At 43.6% G+C, this 24378-nt stretch overlaps 1 protein-coding gene across 7 annotated transcripts in view; it reads right to left on the reverse strand.

Annotated features, from left to right (window-relative positions):
- Positions 1 to 24378, reverse strand: part of celf5a (cugbp, Elav-like family member 5a) — a 364846-nt gene that overhangs the window by 121292 nt on the left and 219176 nt on the right. For all 7 annotated transcript variants that reach the window (XM_042303708.1, XM_042303675.1, XM_024396321.2 and 4 more), the window contains exon 3: positions 18220 to 18268. In XM_042303708.1, the coding sequence (XP_042159642.1) occupies positions 18220 to 18268 (49 nt within the window). The remainder of the gene's footprint in view (positions 1 to 18219; positions 18269 to 24378) is intronic.

Consider the following 24378-nt stretch of genomic DNA (forward strand, 5'->3'; position numbering starts at 1 on the left):
GAATCATAATGAAATACAGTGCATAATCTAATTATCGACGACATTCTGATATACTCCACCATGTGTCCCTGGTGCGCAGGTTGCTTGGTCGATTGTTGGAGCATGACCTGTACGTCAATGCTGAGAAATGTCTGTTCATCCAACAGTCCATCTCCTTCCTAGGGTACTGCATTTCCACTTCAGGGGAGGAGATGGATGGTGACCGCATTTCAGCCGTGCGTAATTGGCCGACTCCCACCACGGTAAAGGAAGTGCAGGTTTCTAGGGTTTTCCAACTACTACCGGAGGTTTATCCGGGGTTTTGGTGAGGTAGCAGCTCCCATTACCTCACTGCTGAAGGGGGGACCGGTGCGACTGCAGTGGTCGGATGAGACGGACAGGGCTTTTGGTCACCCGAAGACTCTGTTTACCTCGGCTCCCGTGCTGGCTCATCTGGATCCCTCTTTGGCGTTCATAGTGGAGGTGGACGCATCCGAGGCTGGGATAGGAGCCGTGCTCTCTCAGCGCTCGGGCACGCCACCAAAACTCCGCCCCTGTGCTTTCTTTTCGAAGAAGCTCAGCCCGGCAGAACGAAACTATGATGTGGGGGACCGGGAGCTGTTGGCTGTTGTCAAGGCTCTGAAGGCTCTGTTTATGTTTCCTCCTGCTCGGTATGCGCCCAGTGCAAGGCTCCCAGGCACCTGCCCAGAGGGAAGTTACAACCCCTACTCGTTCCACAACGGCAGTGGTCACACCTGTCAGTGGACTTCCTGACAGATCTTCCACCCTCAAAGGGCAACACCACGATCCTGGTCATTGTGGATTGGTTTTCTAAGTCCTGCCGTCTCCTCCCTTTGCCCGGTCTTCCTACGGCCCTACAGACTGCGGAGGCCCTGTTCACTCACGTCTTCCGGCACTACGGGGTACCTGAGGATATAGTCTCTGATCGGGGTCCCCAGTTCACGTCCAGGGTCTGGAGAGTGTTCATGGAACGTCTGGGGGTCTCGGTCAGCAATCACCTCAGATTTTCACGCCGAGAGTAATGGGCAGGTGGAGAGAGTAAACCAGAATGTGGGTAGGTTTCTGTGGTCATATTGCCAGGACCGGCCGGGGGAGTGGGCTGCATTCATCCCCTGGGCAGAGATGGCCCAAAAATCACTCCGCCACTCCTCCACTAACCTCTCTCCTTTCCAGTGCGTACTGGGGTATCAGCCGGTTCTGGCACCTTGGCATCAGAGCCAGATCGAAGCTCCTGCGGTGGATGAATGGTTTAAGCGCTCGGAGGAGACCTGGGACGCCATCCATGTGCACCTGCAATGGGCCGTGAGGCGGCAGAAGGCGAGCGCCGACCGCCACTGCAGTGAGGGGGGGACCGGGTCTGTCTCTCGACCCGAAAACTTCCCCTCCGCCTGCCCTGCCGGAAGCTGGGTCCGCGGTTTGTGGGGCCATTCAGTCCTGAGGAGACTGAACAAGGTATGCTACAGGTTACAGCTTCCCCCAGATTACCGTATTAATCCCTCGTTCCATGTGTCTCTCCTCAGGCCGGTGGTGGCTGGTCCACTCCAGGAGTCTAAGGTGCAGGAGGTTCCTCCACACCCTCTGGACATCGAGGGGGCCGCGGCGTATGCTGTTCGAGCCATCCTGGAATCGAGGAGTTGGGCGAGGGGCCTTCAGTACCTCGTGGAGTTGGAGCGGTATGGTCCGGAGGAGAGATGCTGGGTGCCGGTGGAGGATGTCTTGGACCCTTCGTTGCTGTGGGAGTTCCACCGTCTCCATCTGGATCGCCCTGCGCCTCGACTTCCAGGTCGTCCCTGGTCAGTCGGCGTGCTGCTGGAGCCGTGCGTCAAAGGGGGGGTACTGTCACGAATTCCGCCGAAGTCGGTCTCTTTCCTCGTTCGGGTGGCGTTCGGCGGTCGACGTCACCGGCCTTCTAGCCATCTCCATTCCACTTTTCATTTTCCATTTGTTTTGTCTTTGTCTTACACACCTGGTTTCAATTTCCCAATTACTTGTTCATTATCCTTTGAACTTCCGGCACCGACAGAGATGGCCGCCTCGCTTCGCGTTTCTAGGAAGCTATATTTAACCCTCTGTTCCCCCATGTTTGTTTGTAAGTGATTGTTTTATGTAATACGGTCTGTTTATGTGGGCTCGCTTATTTTGTATTGTATTTGTCTATTTTGAGTAAAATACATTTATTTACTGATATCTGCTGTCCATCTGTGTCCTGCGCCTGACTCCTCTACACCAGCTACACACAGACTACATTACAATAATATGACATTTGAAATGACTCTAGTCCTTTGAAATGTTTGTGAGTGTAATGTTTACTGTTAATTTTATATTGTTTATTTCACATTTGTTTATTTTCTATTTTACTTGCTTTGGCAATGTAAATATGTTTCTCATGCCAATAAAGCCCTGAATTTAATTGAATTGATAGGCAGAGAGAGAGAGGGCGAGATAGAGGCAGAGAGCGGGAGAGAGGGGGAGAGAGGCAGAGAGAGGGAGGCAGGGCTGACTGGATAACCTTGGTGCTGTGGATTACTACCGGGTCCCTTCACCATGAGCATCTCTGTTGCTCTCCTCTCTGCTATGCTTGTCTGCTGCTGCTGGACACAATCTGCAGGCTGGAATTACCTCGCAGCCAGAGGAAAACTAAACATGATTTCTGACCTTTACTTTCTGTGTTCAACAGTAACCTTTGGTGATCCGCATAGTACAGGCAGCTACATCACTGCTGCTGAAATGACTTCTGCAGGAAATGGTTGTGTGCTTTAGGGAAGAGAGGGGTGTGTGGGTTGTGGTGGGGAGAGGGAGAGGGAGAGGGAGGGGGAGGGATTGGTGTGTGTGTGTGTATACACATGGTTGGGGAGTTACGGATGACATGTAATCGGTTACATGTAAGGGATTACAAAAAACAGTAACTGTAATCCATTACGTTACCAGCAAAAATATTGTAATCAGATTACAGATACTTTTGAAAAACTAGATGATTACTTCAAGGGTTACTTTTCAATTCATAAATGCTGTTTGTGAGAAAAAAAATGTTTTACACTTCTTTGTTTTCTCAATGACAATCAAATCAGCATTGAAAAAATATGCAAGTTTAAGTTTGTTCCACCTGAGCGAGTCTGACCACAAGTTAGAGACCACTATGATGACACACCAAATGTGTTTGATGGATCGCGGGAAATGAGCAGGAATAGGCTTTTGTAGGCTACAGCCCAAGCTATGTTTTCCAATGGTACGACTGCTGACGATATCCAAAGATTATCCAACTTGAATAAAGGCTTGGAGGTAAGGATGACAGCAGTGGTGTAGTCTATGGCGATACGGATATCACTTATTATTGATATCTACATAGCACATTGATGTGAATCACACTGCATTCTCTCTCATTTAGCCATTTGCGTCTTACGGATTGTGGTTGTTGTGGATGGCAGTTCACAAATCTAAATGTGTATTTGAACCCAATAATGGTGAATTCAAGAAGTTTAAGCTGCCTATCAATCATTGTTTTTGAAACAAGTGGACAGCCTGTGAAAAAAGCGCTCTTGCAACAGCTGCACAGTGCGGATCCAAGCCTATTGAATAAAAGTGTGGCTTTAATTACTCAATCTAATGCATAAATAATCCATAGGCCTAATGGACACATGCTCAAATTCACACACTTTGAATAGACTGAAAGGGGAAATCTGTGGTTGCTACATCCAAGCAACTGACATTCATGTGTTAAAGTAATGATGGACTGTCATTTCTCTTTGCTTGTTTGAGCTGTTCTTGCCAAAATATGGACTTGGTCTTTTCCCAAATAGGGCTATCTTCTGTATACCACTCCTACCTTGTCACAACACAATTGATTGGCTCAAAAGCATTAAAAATGAAAGAAATTCCACAAATGAACTTTTAACAAGGCACACCTGTTCATTGAAATGCATTTCAGGTGACTATCTCATGAAGCTGATCTAAAATCTCAAATATATTTTGATTTGTTTAAAACGTTTTTTGGTTACTACATGATTCCATATGGTATTTCATAGTTTTTATGTTTTCACTATTATTCTACAATGTAGAAAATAGTAAAAAATAAAGAAAAACCCTGGAATTAACTTTGAACGTTTATTTGAGTGCAGTTGAAAAAACCATCAAGCACTATGTTGAAACTGGCTCTTATGAGGACCACCACAGGAAAGGAAGACCCAGAGTTACCTCAGCTGCAGAGGATAAGGTTATAAGAGTTAACTGCACCACAGAATGCAGACCAAATAAATGCTTCACTGTCACGCCTGGACCGTAGAGATCTTTTTATGTTTGGTTGGTCAGGGTGTGACTCGGTTGGAAACTCTATGTTCTTTATTTCTATGTTTTGGCCGGGTATGGTTCTCAATCAGGGACAGCTGTCTATCGTTGTCTCTGATTGGGAATCACACTTAGGCAGCCTGTTTTGCCACCTTAGTTTTGTGGGACGTTGTATTTGTTAGTGGCATGTATAGTAAGCGTCACGTTCGGTTTTGTTGTTTCTTGTTTGGTTGGCGACATTTATAATAAAGAAAAATGTATGCCCACCACATTGCACCTTGGTCTGGTCATTTCCATGACGACGGCGATCGTGACATTCCGATTTCAAGTAACAGACACATCTCAACATCAACTGTGCAGAGGAGACTGCATGAATCAGGCCTTCATGGTTTGCTGCAAATAAACCACAACTAAAGGACACCAATAATAAGAGACTTGCTTCGGCCAAGAAACACTAGCAATGGACATTAGACCAGTGGAAATCTGTCCTTTGGTCTGATGAGTCCATATTAGAGATTTTTGGTTCCAAACGCCGTTTCTTTTTGAGATGCAGAGTAGGTGAATGGATTATCTCGGCATGTGTGGTTCCCAGTGTGAAGCATGGAGGAGGAGGTGTGATGGTACTTTGCTGGTGACACTGTCTGTGATTTATTTAGAATTCAAGGCAAACTTAACTAGAATGGCTACCACAGCATTCTGCAGCAATACGCCATCCCATCTGGTTTGCTCTTAGTGGGACTATATTTTGTTGTTCAAAAGGACAATGACTCAACACACCTCCAGGCTGTGTAAGGGCTATTTGACCAAGAAGGAGAGTGATGGAGCGCTGCATCAGATGACATGGCCTCCACAATCACCCAACCTCAACCCAATTGAGATGGTTTGGAATGAGTTGGACTGCAGAGTGAATCTTGAATCTAGTGGTTAGTTGCTAAAATATAGCTAATTTTAATCTGCTGGTTATTAAGAGTTGTTAAGATAAAGCTAAATTATCTCTATAGTATTAGCAACTGTTATGATCTACATCCATATGATCTACATCCATCCCCTGGCACCATTACTCCCCCCTCCTCCTCTCCCACCTCCTCCCTCCTCCTCCCCCCCACCTCCTCCCTATACCACCTCTCTCTCATCCTCCCCCACCTCCTCAATTCTCCTCCCCTCCCCTCCTCCCTCCCCCACCACCTCCCTACTCCTCATCTCCCCCCCCTCCTCCTCACTACTTCCTCTCCTCCCTCCCCCTCCTCCCTCATCCTCACCCAAACTTCTTCCTACTCCTCCTCTCCCCCTCCCCCACCTCCTCCCTACTCCTCCTCTCCCACTCCCCACCTCCTCCCTACTCCTCCTCTCCACCTCCTCCCTACTCCTCCTCTCCCACTCCCCTACCTCCTCCCTACTCCTCCTCTCCCCCTCCCTACTTCTCCTCTCCCCCTCCCCCTCCCCCTCCCCCTCCCCCATCTCCTCCTAACTCCTCCTCTCCCACTCTTCCACCTCCTCCCTACTCCTCCTCTCCCACTCCCCCATCTCCTCCCTACTCCTCCTCTCCCCCTCCCCCTACTCCTCCTCTCCCCCCTCCTCCCCCATCCTCAGCATATTTCTGCCAGCAGTAAGAATAATACATACATGGCCATCCCTACATCTCTCATCTCCTAACTTAAAACAAACCCCAAGTGTGTGCTGCTCTGTGCAGTGATGGTACATTTAGGAGCTTACATAGCACAGTGAGCAGGAGCAAAGACATCCTTGGACCTTGATCCTTGGCTGTACACAGTTGGGAAGTTAAGGTTTGTACTATGAGACACCCATGGCCGCTTCACAGTGTATAAATATTGTTTATGTCAGTGGAGGACGGGAAGGGATTTGGGAATAGAGCCCGAATTTGAATGTGTGACCTAAAGCTGGCCTCAACTTCTTTCCCATTTGTGCACAGCCAAGCACATTGTAACAATAATCTAGTTTTCCATTTTTTCTCTCTCTCTCTCTCTCTCTCTCTCTCTCTCTCTCTCTCTCTCTCTCTCTATCTCGTGTATCTCTCTCTCTATATATAGTGTATCTGTCTGTCTCTAGTGTTTTTGTCTTTCTCTCTATAGTGTATCTCTCTCTCTACTGTATCTCTCTCTCTCTCTACTGTATCTCTCTCTAGTGTATCTATCTCTCTCTACTGTATCTCTATCTCTCTTCTGTGTATCTCTCTCTCTACTGTATCTCTCTACTGTATCTCTCTCTCTCTACTGTATCTATCTCTCTCTAGTGGATCTCTCTCTAGTGTATCTCTCTCTACTGTATCTCTCTCTCTCTCTAGTGTATCTCTCTCTCTCTACTGTATATCTCTCTCTACTGTATCTATCTCTCTCTAGTGGATCTCTCTCTACTGTATCTCTCTCTCTACTGTATCTCTCTACTGTATCTCTCTCTTTCTACTGTATCAATTCAATTCAATTCAATTCAATTCAAGGGCTTTATTGGCATGGGAAACGTGTGTTAACATTGCCAAAGCAAGTGAGGTAGATAATATATAAAGTGAATATATAAAGTGAAATAAACAATACAAATTAACAGTAAACATTACACATACAGACGTTTCAAAACAATTAAGACATTACAAATGTCATATTATATATATACAGTGTTTAAACAATGTACGAATGGTTAAAGGACACAAGATAAAATAAATAAGCATAAATATGTATCTCTCTCTCTACTGTATCTCTCTCTATCTAGTGTATCGCTTTCTCTCTAGTATATCTCTCTCTCTAGTGTATCTCTCTCTCTCTAGTGTATTTCTCTCTCTCTACTGTATCTCTCTCTCTCTACTGTATCTATCTCTCTCTAGTGGATCTCTCTCTAGTGTATCTCTCTCTCTACTGTATCTCTCTCTCTCTATCTCTCTCTACTGTATCTCTCTACTGTATCTCTCTCTTTCTACTGTATCTCTCTCTCTACTGTATCTCTCTCTATCTAGTGTATCGCTTTCTCTCTAGTGTATCTCTCTCTCTAGTGTATCTCTCTCTCTCTAGTGTATCTCTCTCTCTCTAGTGTATCTCTCTCTCTCTAGTGTATCTCTCTCTCTCTCTCCGGTGTATCTCTCTCTAGTGTATCTATCTCTCTAGTGTATCTATCTCTCTAGTGTATCTATCTCTCTAGTGTATCTCTCTCTCTAGTGTATCTCTCTCTAGTGTATCTCTAACTCTCTAGTGTATCTCAATCTCGTGAATCTCTTTCTAGTGTATCTCTCTATCTCTAGTTTATCTCTCTCTCTAGTGTGTCTTTCTCTAGTGTATCTCTCTCTTTCTAGTGTATCTCTCTATCTCTAGTTTATCTCTCTCTCTAGTGTGTATTTCTCTAGTGTATCTCTCTCTCTCTAGTGTATCTCTCTCTGGTGTATCTCTCTCTCTCTCGTATCTCTCTCTCTCTAGTGTATCTCTCTCTGGTGTATCTCTCTCTAGTGTATCTCTCCCCCTACTGTATCTCCCGCTCTAGTGTATCTCTCTCTAGTGTATCTCTCTGTCTAGTGTATCTATTTCTCTAGTGTATCTCTCTCCCTCTAGTGTATCTCTCTCTAGTGTATCTCTAACTCTCTAGTGTATCTCCAACTTGTGTATCCCTCAAGTGAATCTATTTTTAGTGTAGCTCTCTATCTATAGTTTATCTCTCTCTAGTGTATCTCTCTAGTGTATCTCTCTCTAGTGTATCCCTCTCTCTAGTTTATCTATCTCTCTAGTGTATCTCTCTCTCCAGTGTATCTCTCTCTCCATTGCATCTTTGTCTAGTGTATCTCTCTCTCTCTAGTGTATCTCTCTCTACTGTATCGCTCTCTCTAGTGTATCTCTCTCTCTCTCTCTACTGTATCTCTCTCTACTGTATCTCTCTCTATCTAGTGCATCGCTTTCTCTCTAGTGTATCTCTCTCTCTAGTGTATCTCTCTCTAGTGTATCTCTCTCTCAATTCAATTCAATTCAAGGGCTTTATTGGCATGGGAAACATGTGTTAACATTGCCAAAGCAAGTGAGGTAGATAATATATAAAGTGAATATATAAAGTGAAATAAACAATACAAATTAACAGTAAACATTACACATACAGACGTTTCAAAACAATAAAGACATTACAAATGTCATATTATATATATACAGTGTTTAAACAATGTACGAATGGTTAAAGGACACAAGATAAAATAAATAAGCATAAATAAGGGTTGTATTTACAATGGTGTTTGTTCTTCACTGGTTGCCCTTTTCTCGTCGCAACAGGTCACAAATCTTGCTGCTGTGATGGCACACTGTGGAATTTCACCCAGTAGATATGGGAGTTTATCAAAATTGGATTTTTTTTTGAATTCTTTGTGGATCTGTGTAATCTTAGGGAAATATGTCTCTCTAATATGGTCATACATTGGGCAGGAGGTTAGGAAGTGCAGATTTATTAGATTTATTCTTCATCTTTTATAGTTTCAAATTCTTTGTATTGAATTATAATTTTGGGAAAGAAATATTCTCTTAGGTCTGAATATTTGTCACAGTGTAATAGGAAATGCAGCTCTGTCTCTACCTCTCCCCTGGAGCAGAGTGAGCACAGCCTCTCCTCTCTGGGCAGCCAGGTTGGTCTGTGACGACCGGTCTCTATAGCCAGACTGTGCTCACCGGTCTGTCGTACGGTAATTTGGTAAACAGCCATTTTGACATTTGCTCAGTACATTGTTTTCACTGAGGACATGTACAAGTCTGCTGTTAATGATAATGCAGAGGATTTTCCCAAGGTTGCTGTTGACACATATCCCACAGTAGGTATTGGGGTCAAATTTGTCTCAACTTTTGTGGATTAGGGTGATCAGTCCTTGGTCCCAGTTTTTGGGGAAGATGCCAGATGATGTTAACGAGTTTAAGTATAGCCAATTGACATTTGTGGTCTGTATATTTTATAATTTCATTATGGAAACCATCAACACCACAGGCCTATTAGGGTTGAAGGGTTTGTATTATGTGCTGTATTTCATTCAATTGAATTGCTGATTCTAAGATGTGTAATTGATCATGCATATGTTTTTGCTGTTTGTTCTTTGTTATAGAGTCAAAAAGATTGGAGAAGTGGTTTATCCATACATTTCCTTTTTGGATAGAAAACTCTTTGTGCTTTTGTTTGTTTAGTGTGTTCTAATTTTCCCAGAAGTGGTTCGATTCTATGGATTCTTCAATTACATTGAGCTGATTTCTGACATGCTGTTCCTTCTATTTTCTGTGGTGTATTTATGTATTGTTTTAGTGATTCACCATAGTGAAGGCATAGACTCAGGTTTTCTGTGTCTCCATGTTTTTGGTTGGATAGGTTTCTTTTTCTTAGGTTTTTGCATTCTTCATCAAACCATTTGTCATTGTTTAAGATTTGATAGGGAAGCTGAAGGGTAAAATATCCTGTCAAGGCTTTCTACTGCCAAGTTTACACCTTCACTATTACAGTGAAATGTTTTGTCCAGGAAGTTGTCTAAAAGGGTTTACATTTGTTGTTACCTATTTGTTTTTTGTTAGGTTTCTAAACTACTTTCCTGCCATCTACAGCATTTCTTAATATTGTGCATTTCCTTTGGTTTTGATGCCTCATGATTGAGTATTACTCTGTTCAAGTAGACTGTGATTTTGCTGTGATCTGATAGGTGTGTTAGTGGGCTGACTGTGAACGCTCTGAGAGACTCTGGTTTGAGATCAATGATAAAGTAATCTACAGTACTACTGCCAAGGGATGAGCTGTAAGTGTATCTACCATAGGAGTCTCCTCAAAGCCTAACATTGACTATGTACAGACCCAGCATGCAACAGAGCTGCAGGAGTCGCTATTTCTACGTTTTTTCTATTTTTCTCACCTCTCATACCCTTTCCCTCCCCTCTCTCTCCCTTCACCTCTCTCTCCTTCTCCCTACCTTTCCCTCAGTGAGAACAGTCTGGTAGAGAGAGTGTAGCATGGGGAATCAGTGGATTTCAGAGGGTTTCCTGTCTCATTTTTGACTTGTTCTAACATTTTGGTCACTGCTATTTACACTGAACAAAAATATAAATGCAACATGTAAAGTGTTGGTCCCCTATTTCATGAGCTGAAATAAAAGTTCCCAGAAACATTTTGTTTACCTCCCTGTTAGCGAGGATTTTTACTTTCCCAAAATAATCCATCCACCTGCGGCATATCAAGAAACACATTTGTTTTTAATGTAACCTTTATTTAACTAGGCAAGTCAGTTAAGAACAAATTCTTATTTACAATGACAGCCTACACCAGCCAAACGCAGACAACACTGGGCCAATTGTGCCCTGCCCGGACTCCTAATCTTGGCCGGTTGTGATACAGCATGGAATCGAACCAGGATGTCTTGAGACAATGCCACAATGCCACAGATGTCTCAAGTTTTGACGAAAAATGCAAATGGCAAGCTGACTGCAGGAATGTCCACCAGAGCTGTTGTAAGAGGATTGACTGTTCTTTCCTTTACCATAAGCCACGTATAACATCGTTTTAGATCATTTGGCAGTACGTCCAACCGGCATCACAACCACAGACCATGTGCAACCACACCAGCCCAGGACCTCCACATCCGGCTTCTTCGCCTGCGGAATTGTCTTGAGAACACTCAACCGGACAGCTGATGAAACTGTGGGTTTGCACAAATATTTGCAGAAACTGTTATAAACCCTCACCAGGGTTTTGACCTGACTGTAGTTTGGCATCGTACCTAACTTCAGTGGGCAAATGCTCACCTTCAATAGCCACTGGCATGCTGGAGAAATGTGCTCTTCATGGATGAATTCTGGTTTCAACTGTACCAGGCAGATGGCAGATAGTGTGTATTTTGTCCTATGGGCGAGGGATTTGCTGATGTCAACGTTGTGAACAGAGTGCCCCATGGTGGCGGTGGTATGGGCAGGCATAAGCTACAGACAACGAACACAATTACATTTTATCAATGGCAATTTGAATGCACAGAGATTCCGTAATGAGATCCTGAGGCCATTCATCCGCCACCATCACTTCATGTTGAACATGATAATATACGGCCCCATGTCGCAAGGATCTATACACAATTCCTACAAGCTGAAAATGTCCCAATTCTTCCATGGCCTGGCATACTCACCAGACATGTCACCCATTGACCATGTTTGGGATGCTCTGGATCGATGTGTACAACAGCGTGTTCCAGTTCCCACCAATATCCATTAACTTCGCAAAGCCGTTAAAGAGGAGTGGGACAACATTTTACAGGCCACAATCAACAGCCTGATCAACTCTATAACTCTATGCAAAAGAGATGTGTCGAGCTGTATGAGTTAAATGGTGGTCACACCAGATCTCTGTATATTTTGCTGACAGACATCACTGGGTATAATAGGTTGTACATTAACACCGGGTAAAGCTGAGAAAATTAGGGGGGGTGACAAAATAAAATCACCAGCGAGATGGAACTCTATTCTGAGTATGAACAAAAACCCGAGGGAAACAAGGGGAAGGGGTAGCGGGGAGGAGTGGGGATGAGTCTTGAGAGGCACAGGGGTCTACTGGGGAGGGGGTTAGGTGGAAATCAAAGAGGTTAGAGATGATTTATCCTGTGTAAGGTCTCCAAATCCTCTGAGGAGCATTGAACAGCCCTTCAAAAAGAAATATCAGCAGCTATTATAGCCAGTCAGTGCCAGTCATCAGGCCTGCATGTGAAATAAAATCAATTTATTTAATATCTGCGACGCAAGGGAATGCAGGGGCTGAGCGGAGAGCAGGCCCCCACAGCCCACTTAAATGCTGCTGCACATCCCATCATAGAGCAGAGGCTCCAATAGGACTCAATGTGTTGTAACAACGTAACGGCCGCTTTTCTGTTTTCCTAGAGTAAGGATGTGATTGAGCATTAATATTAATTTCCCGGCATCTTTGTTTGGTGCCGCTATAAGGTAATCAGTCAATTTAATTCATTAGGCCCTAATCTATGGATTTCACATGACTGGGAATACAGATATGCATCTGTTGTTCACAGATACTATGGGCCTCACAATGGTCCTCAGGATCTCATCACGGTATTTCCGTGTTCACAATGCTGACATCAGCAAACCGAACATGGTCTGCGGTTGTGAGGCCGGTAGTACAAACTGCCAAATTCACTAAAACGCTTATGGTAGAGAAATGAACATTCCTGCAGTAAGCTTGCCAATTGCACGCTCTGTCAAAACTTGAGAGATCTGTGTGACAAAACTGCATATTTTAGAGCAGCCTTTTATTGTCCCCAGCATAAGGTGCACCTGTGTAATGATCATGTGTAATCATCAGTTTATTGATATGCCACAACTGACAGGTGGATGGATTATATTGGCAAAGGAGAAACGCTCACTAACAGGGATGTAAACAAATTTGCGCACAAAATTTGAGAGAAATAAGCTTTTTGTGCCTGTGGAACATTTCTGGGATATTTTGTCTGCTCATGAAACATGGGACCAACACTTTACATGTTGCTGTTCAGTGTACATGATTTTTACCTAAATAACTACCTTGATGTTTAATTCCATGCTGAAAAGTGTCTGATTTGCATACTAGTAACATGATTGATATTGACATTTCAATATTCATTGTTGTTTGACTGTTGTAATACTTACCTGATCCTCCTTGATATTTCATTCTGAATAAAAAATGAAACATAACACTTGGTGTAAATCTTCTTAGTACGCATTCCCCATCACATGTACTTTAAATGATATTGTGAAAGTAATTTTCATTAATGCTATTGAAATTGTGAAATGATTTCAATGTCTCGAGTGCCGTTTAACGTTTTATGAAATTAAGCACATTGATAGATATTAAGTCAACTTGGAATAAGCCCATAATTGAAACTGTCCAGCCTATCAAATCAATTTCACTAAATTGATCTTATTTTTGTTTGCTGTCACAATTTACCATAAGGTGTAAAAAATTACCAAAATAATTTGTAGCTAGTACTTTTTTGACCTTTTTAAAAACACTTTTTGTATTTTATTTTTTATTGAATTTCAAAACATACAATCTACCTGCACTGAAGCCGCTCCACATTTACAATAAATTCAGTCATCTAGCAGACATCCAGAGTGACCCACAGGAGCAACCAGGGTCAAGAGCCCTACCCTAGGGCACATCGACAGATCTCCCACCAAGTCGAATCGGTTACCCAAACTAGCGACCTCTCAGCCACCGGCCCATGCTCCCAACCGCCAGGCCCCCAACCATCTAAGATCCCCCCCCCACAGTTCCCCCTCAACCATCCAAGACACTCACAGTCCTCCCTGAAAAACCACCCACCCGATGCGCCATATAAAAAATGAAAAACAACAACAGAAAACAACAATGCAAAAACAAAAGACATCAAGGACAACAAAACAGCAAGGCGTGTGTGTGTGTATGTGTCCGTGTGTGCACATGTGTGCTTTTCAGTGTGAGTGTGTGTATGTGTCTGTGTGTGCACATGTGTGCTTTTCAATGTGAGTGTGTGTATGTGTCCGTGTGTGCACATGTGTGCTTTTCAGTGTGAGTGTGTGTATGTGTCTGTGTGTGCACATGTGTGCTTTTCAGTGTGAGTGTGTGTATGTGTCCGTGTGTGCACATGTGTGCTTTTCAGTGTGAGTGTGTGTATGTGTCCGTGTGTGCACATGTGTGCTTTTCAGTGTGAGTGTGTGTATGTGACTGTGTGTGCACATGTGTGCTTTTCAGTGTGAGTGTGTGTATGTGTCCGTGTGTGCACATGTGTGCTTTTCAGTGTGAGTGTGTGTATGTGTCTGTGTGTGCACATGTGTGCTTTTCAATGTGAGTGTGTGTATGTGTCCGTGTGTGCACATGTGTGCTTTTCAGTGTGAGTGTGTGTATGTGTCCGTGTGTGCACATGTGTGCTTTTCAGTGTGAGTGTGTGTATGTGTCCGTGTGTGCACATGTGTGCTTTTCAGTGTGAGTGTGTGTATGTGTCTGTGTGTGCACATGTGTGCTTTTCAGTGTGAGTGTGTGTATGTGTCCGTGTGTGCACATGTGTGCTTTTCAATGTGTGTGTGTGTATGTGTCCGTGTGTGCACATGTGTGCTTTTCAGTGTGAGTGTGTGTATGTGTCCGTGTGTGCACATGTGTGCTTTTCAGTGTGAGTGTGTGTATGTGTCCGTGTGTGCACATGTGTGCTTTTCAGTGTGAGTGTGTGTATGTGTCCGTGTGTGCACATGTGTGCTTTTCAGTGTGAGTGTGTGTATGTGCTTGAGTGGCATCAGCCTCAGGCTAACAGGCATTGGATTTGAACAGTTCCTTTGTAGTGTAATTTAAACTTCTATTTTTTTTTGTTCATTTCGTACTTTTATCTTAGACCGTCATTCTACCCCCCACCCAGCAACTTCACTCCCACTTGTCTCCAGTTCCACGTCCCAACACTCGGCCCATACTTTTTACTAATACTTCAGAAGTTTCTTAAGAGGGCTACTTTTATTATTACTTCAGTAAATTACAATCTCAGCAACAGATTTTCAGTAATCTACCCACCTCTGCCCAAAACAACCACTATCAGCATGGCTAACAGTGGCTACCAAAGTTGAGGACTGTTGGACATTCTTACCATTGGTACACGTAACAAGTTAATTGAAAAAAAATATATATTTTTAATAACCAGTGAGTGCTGGTCCTTGCGGTGAGGGGTCCTGCGGGTATACGGTAGAGGGGGTCAGTCCCAAACGGCCAGTCTGGCCCAGGTCCTGTGATCTGTCCTCCCCGTAATGAGATTAAGTGAGTAATTAGAAGCTCATGGACAGGATGGAGAGCCCGGTCCCCCAGTGGCCTGGTGCATGGTCCATCCCTGGTGTCATCGTCTCCCCAGAACAGGAAGTCTAATTAAGATCTCACCCTGGGTATGACTCTGGAGGGAGGTAGGGAGGTGTGGTCCATAAAGGACAAAGGAGAAATAGATAGCTTTTGCCTGTATATGTAGCAACTAGTTGAGTTTGCTAAGGCAGCTACAGTGGATACGGAAAGTATTCAGACCCCTTGACTTTTTCCACATTTTGTTACGTTACAGCCTTATTCTAAAATTGAATAAATTAATTGTTTTGCTCATCAATCTATGTTTGCAAAGTTTGTTTTTTTTAACCCGTAAATACCTTATTTACATAAGTATTTAGACCCTTTGATATGAGACTTGAAATTGAGCTCAGGTGCATCCTGTTTCTATTGATCATCCTTGAGATGTTTCTACAACTTGATTGGAGTCCACCTGTGGTAAATCCAATTGATTGGACATGATTTGGAAAGGTGCACACCTGTCTCTATGTGGTCCAATAGTTACCAGTGCATGTCAGAGTAAAAACCAAGCCATGAGGTTGAAGGATTTGTCCGTAGAGCTCTGAGACAGGATTGTGTTGAGGCACAGATACTGAGGAAGGGTACCAATACATTTCTGCAGCATTGAAGGTCCCCAAGAACACAGTGGCCTCTTCCTAGAGCTGGCCACACTTGGTCAAACTGAGCAATCGGGGGAGAAGGGCCTTGGTTAGGGAGGTGACCAAGAACCCGATGGTCACTCTGACAGAGCTCCAGAGTTCCTCTGTGGAGATGGTTGTCCATCTGGAAGTTTCTCCCATTTCTGCAGCACTCCACCAATCAGGCCTTTATGATAGAGCGGCCAGACAGAAGCTACCCCATAATGACAAAGGAACAGGAATGGACCTTCCCCAAACTGTTGCCACAAAGATTGTCTAGAATGTTCTTGTGCTGACCTTGCTTCCAGAGGCAGTTTGGATCTTGGTAGTGAGTGTTGCATCCGAGGACAGATCAGGGGTCCCGTTCTGTGAGCTTGTGTGGCCTACCACTTCACGGTTGAGCCGTTGTTGCTCCTAGACATTTCCACTTCACAATGATAGCACTTACAGTTGACCGGGGCACTTACAGTTGAACAGAAATTTGACGAACTGACTTTTTGGAAAGGTGGCATCCTATGACGGTGCCAAGTTGAAAGTCACTGAGCTCTTCAGTAAGGCCATTCTACTGCCAATGTTTGTCTATGGAGAATGCATGGCTGTGTGATCGATTTTATATACCTGTCAGCAATGGGTGTGGCTGAACTAGCCGAATCAACTAATTTGAAGGGGTGTCCACATAATGTATCTACCTCAATTACCTTGTAACCCTGCACATCGACTCGGTACTAGTATCCTGTGTATAGAGCCAAGTTATCGCTACTCACTGTGTATTTATTCCTTGTGTTCTTATTTTTATATTATTTCTCATTTTATTCTCTCTGCATTGTCGGCATGGTAAGTGTTTCACTGTTATTCTATACCTGTTGTTTACGAACCATGTGACAAGTAACATTTGATTTGAAAAAGACAGCTGAGTGTCATTGTTAATGCGAACACACACCACCACAATGGCAAAATCAATGGGCCTTTAAGGGGCATCAATCTTGACAGCACAAGACCCCTGCTTGTCTCCAGCGCTGACTGGTCGGAGGTTTAGGGGGGGGTAAGGGGCTAGAATGCTAGGGAGGCCAGGCAGCTAGGGGGCCAGAGGCTAGAGGGGCCAGGGGGCTAGAAGGGCCAGGGCCATAGGGGGATAAGTAGGCTAGGAGGGATAGAGAGACCAGGGGAGCCAGGGGGCGATGGGGAGCTAGGTAGTCCAGGGGGCCAGAGGTGCTGGGGGATAGGGGGATAAGTAGGCTAGGGGGGATAGAGGGGCTAGGGACAAATAGCTGGGAGATGAGCATGCCCAGTTATCTCTTTTGGCCTTTTCTCAAATCAATCTCTAGAAATTAGGCTGTCCTTTTGAACATTGTGTCATTTGACAGGCAGACAAGTTGCCCGCTGTCCTAATCTATCCTAACCCAAAACAGACAGCGGTTTCTAGGTAAAGCTGATGCAGAAGTGGGACATGGGAAGGATTGGCCTCCTGCTCTCGTTTTCTTTGTTTTGCCTTGCCTCTCGCTGTCTCTCCCTCTCTCTGTCTGTCTCCCTCTCTCACTCTCTGTTTCCCTCTCTCGGGCTCTCTCTCTGTCTGCCTCTCTCTCTTTCTGTCTGCCTCTCTCTCTTTCTGTCTGTCTGCCTCTCTCTCTCTCTCTCTCTCTCTCTCTCTCTCCTTGTCTGCCTCTCTCCCTCTCTCTGTCTGCCTCTCTCTCTCCTTCTGTCTCTCACTAACTGAGGCATGGAGAACCTCTCCCTCTCACAAGGCTCTTCAGAATAGAGCACCATAGCACTCGTTTCATCACACATTGTCACTACACACTGTCACACAGTATGAACACACCCCCCCACCCCAAAAAACTTAGAGGATGTTCCCTCCCTTCATCACATTAACATCTATGCAGATCCGTGGAGAGTAAATGAAAGACCAGAGAGATCAAAGACGACAAAATTAAGGCCAAGTAAATGAGGATCTTGGCAAGGGCCCTGTGAATTTTATGTATTGTTTGGCAAGCTCTGCATGCTCCCACCCTCCTCCGCCTCCCCCTATACTCGCTTGTCTAGAACATACACCTCCGTTTAAGCAAACAGATTGTGTGTGTGGAGTTGTGTGTTTGTGTGTGTGTGTGTGGGGGGGGCTCTACTGTAGGGCTCTAATCACTTTTTAATTCACAGTAGTATGATAATGTGCTTGGCAGAGGGAGGCCAGGGTTAGATAGACAGGCAGACAGACAGGCAAGCAGCAGAAGCCACTAGCTGCCTTCAGTCCACTGCAAAATCAACCACCGTCTCCTTAATTAAAATGAATACGCAGAGCATCAATTAGATAAACACAGGCAACAGAGAGAGAGAGAGACTGTGAAAGAAAGGGAGAGAAAGAGAGATTGAAAGAGAAAGCGCAAGAGAGAGGAAAATAGAGAAAAATATATAAAAAATGAGAGAGAGAAAAAAGAGAGCAAAATAGAGAGAGCATAAACAAGAAACAGAATGAGAGATAAAAAAGGATTTCAGAAAATAAGACAAATACCTCCACGGCTCTCACTGTCAGCCGGCTTCACCTGGATGGGGCGAGTCATCTGGAGAAAAAACAATAGAGACAGAGAGGTTAGTCCTGGTGTGTGGAACTGTCGTCACCACAACAAGGTAACAAGCTTGAAGTGTCATGGCCCTCTCCCACACAAACAGCTGTTCCCTGATACTGATCAAAGTGCCATGGCGTATGGTGGGCACCAAGAGGGATGCAAGTTGGGTTGACACTCAGTGCTACTCACTGGAGAAAAACAAGTCCCGCACGTCTCATATTCACACGATCAGACAATCCGAATGGCCTGAACGGTGCACGCTGTCGGAGGGTATGTATGTGTGTGTGAAAGCGCACACCTATGTGTGCGTGTGTGTGTGTGCATGACTAAGAGGCAGGCCAAGTGGATCCAGCCACAGAGGAGCGAGATCAATGCAGGCCTATTGATCCACAAACCCTGAGCTGAGGAGAATGCCTGGCTGAGAAGGACTTTCTGGTTAGGAGGCTCATAGTAATCCACTAGAACCTGATAAGAATGGTCTTTTTTGGATTAGATGCTTCTGTCATCACAGCCTTTATGTCACGCTTTTCCCCTGATTTTCTCCCTCCTTTTTCAATATTATTGTTCAAGCTAAACAGCTTTACCAACTTATTTGTTCTCCTGCAAACTTTCTAGAACATTCCCTGAATTACTGAGTGTTTGTTAAATTACCAGCTACATGCACCTACCGTAGTTTGCAAACAAATCAAATCCAATGATGATACAAATGAATCCTTTATATCACAAAAACACATACACCCACACAGGTACACACAAAGGCACACATACATTTAAAAAGTTGTTTATGTTCAAAGAGCAGGAGACAAAAATAAATGGCCCTGAATAGTTTTCCATTTACTCCCCCCTTCTCCCCCCTCCTCCTCCAGTGTTTCAGTCCAAATGGAACCCTTTGCTAATCTAAACAAATTGTTTTAATAATAACGCAGCAGGACGATTCTTTTTATGAAAAAGATGCCAAGATCTGCATCTATTTGTGACAAGATTACCCAAATATGCAAAGCAATCTCCCTCCCTTCACGTCCCTCTCAGCCATCTGTAACCTGGAATGAAGCACCTTTTTATTGCTCCACAACATGGCTTCCCTCCCAATTCCAAGTCAATTCACCAGATTTTTTTTTAAAGAGTCCAAGATCACCATTTTTTTTCACTGCGATTTTTTTCTCACTGATCTATTTTTTTTCTACTGTCCAATTCCCAGGCCGACAAAAGGTCTGATTTAAAGACAGGGCAGTGCTAAAAAAGCATGACTTGTTCAAGGAGAAACACCATCCTCGGATTTTAAAACATCTCAATAATATTAAGCTGATATATGAGGGAGAGGCCTGGGCCACATGCATTAAGTGCTAAACGTATCTATTTTCACCTTGAGGAACGAAGCAACCTTGCTCAATGGAATTATTCCATACATTTACCCATGGTAAATAATAAATAGCTGGGGCTAAGTCTTTTGAAGGTTTTGGCCCATGATAACGCTAACCCATTTACTCAATATGAACACTGCCTTTCCGTGTAGGATCCCTGTGAGCCAAGATGACCTCACCTTAATGTTGCGGTTACACTACAAAAGGGTCTGCCTCAGGGCCGCAGGCGGGGGAACTTACTGTTGAGTGTTTCAATAGTAGAGTACACAAGGTGCAATTTAGAAGCACACCCCCATCTTCATCGACCTGCAGTGGAGCAGGTCGAGAGCTTCAAGTTCCTCGGTGTCCAAATCACTAAGGACTTAAAATGGTCCACACTCATGCAAATAGTCATGAAGAAGGTGCGACAGCATCTCTTCCCCCTCAGGAGGCTGACCTAATTTGGCATGGTCCCTCAATTCCTCACTAAGTTATATAGCTGCACCATTGAGAGCATCTTGATTGGCTGCATCACTGCTTGGTATGGCGACTGCACCACCCTTGATAGCATTGAGCTATGAAGAGTGGTGCGGACAGCCCACTACATCACTGGGGCCAAGCTTCCTGCCATCCAGGAGCTCTATTTCAGGCAGTGTGAAAGGAATACCCATAAAATTGGTAAAGACTCCAGCCACCCAAGCCATAGACTGTTCTCTCTGCTTCCGCAAGCCAAGTGGTACTGGAGCAACAAGTCTGACACCAACAGGCTCCTGAACAGCTTCTATCCAAAGCCATAAGACTGCTAAATAGCTAACAAAATGGCTACACAGACTGCATTGACCCTTCTATTTTATTTCCACGTTTGTCTCTATACACACTCACACACTCTATGCACACTCTACACACTCAGTCACACAGACTCACACTCCAACATACATACACACTTCATTTGATCATACACACAACACGCATACCCATTCATATTGACTCTACATGCAGGCACACACACTTACATGAAATCATCAGATACGCTGCTGGTAGTCGGTTTATCACATATCCCAATGCCTGGTCACCTTACCTTTATACATACAGTATCTAACCCTACCACTCCCGTATCCCTGCACATTGTAAGTAGGGTAATGGAAGTAATCCTGGAACTGACCCTGTATATATATATATAGCTTACTTTCTTGTGTTTTTCTTATTTTTTATTTCAATTTCTTGTGTTTTTCTTCTACATTAATTGTTTATAGCACTACTAATATTGATTACTGCATTGTTGGGAAAGAGCAAGCAAGAAAGACATTTCACCGTACTTGTGCCGTGACAATAAAAGCTTCAAACATGAAACTTGGCATAAGCCATGGCAAAATGTGTAGAATTGCAGGCAATTTGCTTTATAACGGCAACAAAAAAAGTTCTGTAAAGCAAATGTATTTGCTGACCTTTTGTTAATGAAATAAGTTTTTCTGCTAACAGATTTATGTATGTGTACCATTATAGTTTTTAATACCGGTGCTGAGTTAATGTGAGTTCAAGTGTTTTGGCAAAATGGTAAAGCTAATAGGCTATGTTTTTGTAGATCGACTGTGGTGAATGATCTACAGCAACCAGTGTGATTGATATTGGCCGGGGTAATTTTAGCTTCTTTTTTTTTCTGTTCTCCAAACAGCCTTTTTGAGTTTTTAAATTGTATAGAAATACACTAAATAAGTTTGAACTTTCTTAAAATGTCTTGTACTCAATGCACTAAAACATCCCACATTCAAAACATCATGATGGATTGAATATCTTACTGTGAAAAATATCCCGAAGACAAATTCAATGTTCACTGATAACTTTGGCACCTTCACAATGGCAAACTCAAATGCCAAGTACAACCAAGATGGAGAATCGTTGTGCTTTGAAATTTGTGGTAAGATAAATAAAAATGGATGTTTCTACACTACTATGTATCATGGAAGTCATTTTCACTATATACAGTGCCTTTGGAAAGCATTCAGACCCCTTGACTTTTTACACATTTTGTTACAGCCTTATTAAAAAATATATTTAAAAAAAGTTATCATCAATCTACACATAATTACCCATTCATGACAATGCAGAAACAAGTTTTTAGAAATGTTTGCAAATGTATATAAAATATATAAAATCAGAAACTGAAATATCACATTTACATAACTATCCAGACCATTTACTCAGTACTTTGTTGAAGCACCTTTGGAAGCAATTAGAGCATCGATACTTCTTAGGTATGACGCTACAAGCTTGGCACACCTGTATTTGGGGAGTTTCTCCCATTCTTCTCTGCAGATCCTCTCAAGCTCTGTCAGGTTGGATGGGGAGTGTTGCTTCACAGCTATTTTCAGGTCTCTTCTGATGTTCAATAGGGTTCAAGTCCGGGCTCAGGCTGGGCCACTCAAGGACATTCAGCGACTTGTCCCGAAGCCACTCCTGCGTTGTCTTGGCTGTGTATTTAAGGTCGTTGTCCTGTTGGAAGGTGAACCATCGCCCCAGTTTGAGGTGCTGAGAGCTCTGGAGCAGGTTTTGATCAAGGATCTCTCTGTACTTTGCTCCGTTCATCTTTGCCTCGATCCTGACTAGTGTTTCAGTAACTGCCTTTTGTCAAACTCCAAGCGGGCTGAAATATGGTTTTTACTGAGGAGTAGCTTCCATCTGGCCACTCTACCATAAAGACCTGATTGGTGGAGTGCTGCAGAGATGGTTGTCCTTCTGGAAGTTTCTCTCATCTCCACAGAGAAACTCTAGAGCTCTGTCAGAGTGACCATTGGGTTCTTGGTCATCTCCCTGACCAAGGCCCTTCTCCCCCGATTGCTCAGTTTTGCCGGGTGGTCAGCTCTAGGAAGACTCTTGATGGTTCCAAACTTCTTCAATTTAGGCCTCTGTGTTCTTGGGACCTTCAATGATGCAGAACATTTTGGGTACCCTTCCCCAGATCTGTGCCTTGATACAATCCTGTCTCTGAGCTCTACGGACAATTCCTTCGACCTCATGGCTTGGTTCTTACATTGACATGCACTGTCAACTGTGAGACCTTATATAGACAGATGTGTGCCTTTCCAAATCATGTCCAATCAATTGAATTTACCACAGGTGGACTCCAATCAAGTTGTAGAAACATCTCAAGTATGATCAATGGAAACAGGGAATGTTTTCTAAAAACCTGTTTTCGCTTTGTCAATATGGGGTATTATGTGTAGATTACTGAGAAAAAAAGTATATTTAATCCATTTTAGAATAAGGCTGTAAAGTAACAAAATGTGGGAAAAGTAAAGTGTTCTGAATACTTTCTGAAGGCACTGTACTCTAGCTTGCAGACACAGAGGTCTTCTCCACAGGGTTTCTAAGAGTGGGATGTATTATCTCTCTCTCTATGCCCAGCTACAGTTCAGGCAGTAGCATGTTGGCTTAATTGCCCATTTATTTGTCCGTCAGGATGCTCTCGATGGTGTAGCTGTAGACCTTTTGAGGATTTGAGGACCCATGCCAAATCTTTTCAGTCTCCTGAGGGGGAATTGGTTTTGTCGTGCCCTCTTCATGACTGTCTTGGTGTCCTTGGACCATGTTTGTTGGTGTGTGGACACCAAGGAACTTGAAGCTCTCAACCTGCTCCACTACATCCCTGTCGATGAAAATGGGGGTGTTCCTGTAGTCCACAATCATCTGCTTATAGAGAAGGGGATGACTGGTTGAAAGACATTGATAATACGAAGATTGTGGGAGCTGTACTGTTAGATTTCAGTGCAGCTTTTGATATTATTGACCATTATTATTGAGAAACTTATGTCTTGTGGCTTTTCAACCTCTGCCATATTATGGATTCAGAGGAGGTTTTCTTTAACGGAAGCTTCTCTAATGTCAAACATTTATTTTCTTTTTACCAATGACCTGCTACTGGCATTAAACAAAGCATGTGTGTCCATGTATGCTGATGAGTCAACCATATACGCATCATCAATAACAGCTAATAAAGTCTCTGAAACCCTTAACAAAGAGTTGCAGTCAATTTTGGAATGGGTGGCCAGTAATAAACTGGTCCTGAATATATCTAAAACTAAAACCATTGTATTTGGTACAAATCATTCCCTAAGTTCTAGACCTAAGCTGAATCTGGTAATGAATGGCATGACTGTTGAACAAGTTGAGAAGACCAAATTACTTGGTGTTACCTTAGATTGTAAACTGTCATGGTCAAAATATATAGATTCAATGGTTGTAAAGATGGGGAGAAGTCTGTCTGTAATAAAGAGATGCTCTGCTTTTTTGACACCACAAAGCAAGTACTGCAGGCTATAGTTTTATCTTATCTAGATTATTGTCCAGTCATATAGTCAAGTGCTGCAAAGAAAGACCTAGTAAATCTGTAGCTGGCCCAGAACAGAGCTGATTGTCTTCCTTTTCATTGTAATCAGAGGGTTAATAGTAATACTATGCAGGTCAGTCTCTTTTGACTAAGAGTTGAGGAAAGACTGACTGTGTCACTTCTTGTTTTTATAAGAAACATTCATGTGTTGAAAATGTCAAATGCCAAGTTCCAAATACACAAAGCACTGACACACACACTTACCCCACAAGACATGCCACCTGGGGTCTTTTCACAGTCCCCAGGACCAGAACATATTCAGCGAAATGTACAGTAGTATAGGCCGTCTGTCACGTCTACTCCTGCTCCCCCTCTCTGGCGCTCGTTGTCGCCAGTTGTCTCATCATTACGCACACCTGCCACCATCGTTACGCGCACCT

Source organism: Oncorhynchus tshawytscha, linkage group LG01 (assembly GCF_018296145.1).
Source record: "Oncorhynchus tshawytscha isolate Ot180627B linkage group LG01, Otsh_v2.0, whole genome shotgun sequence".
Taxonomy (NCBI): domain Eukaryota; kingdom Metazoa; phylum Chordata; class Actinopteri; order Salmoniformes; family Salmonidae; genus Oncorhynchus; species Oncorhynchus tshawytscha.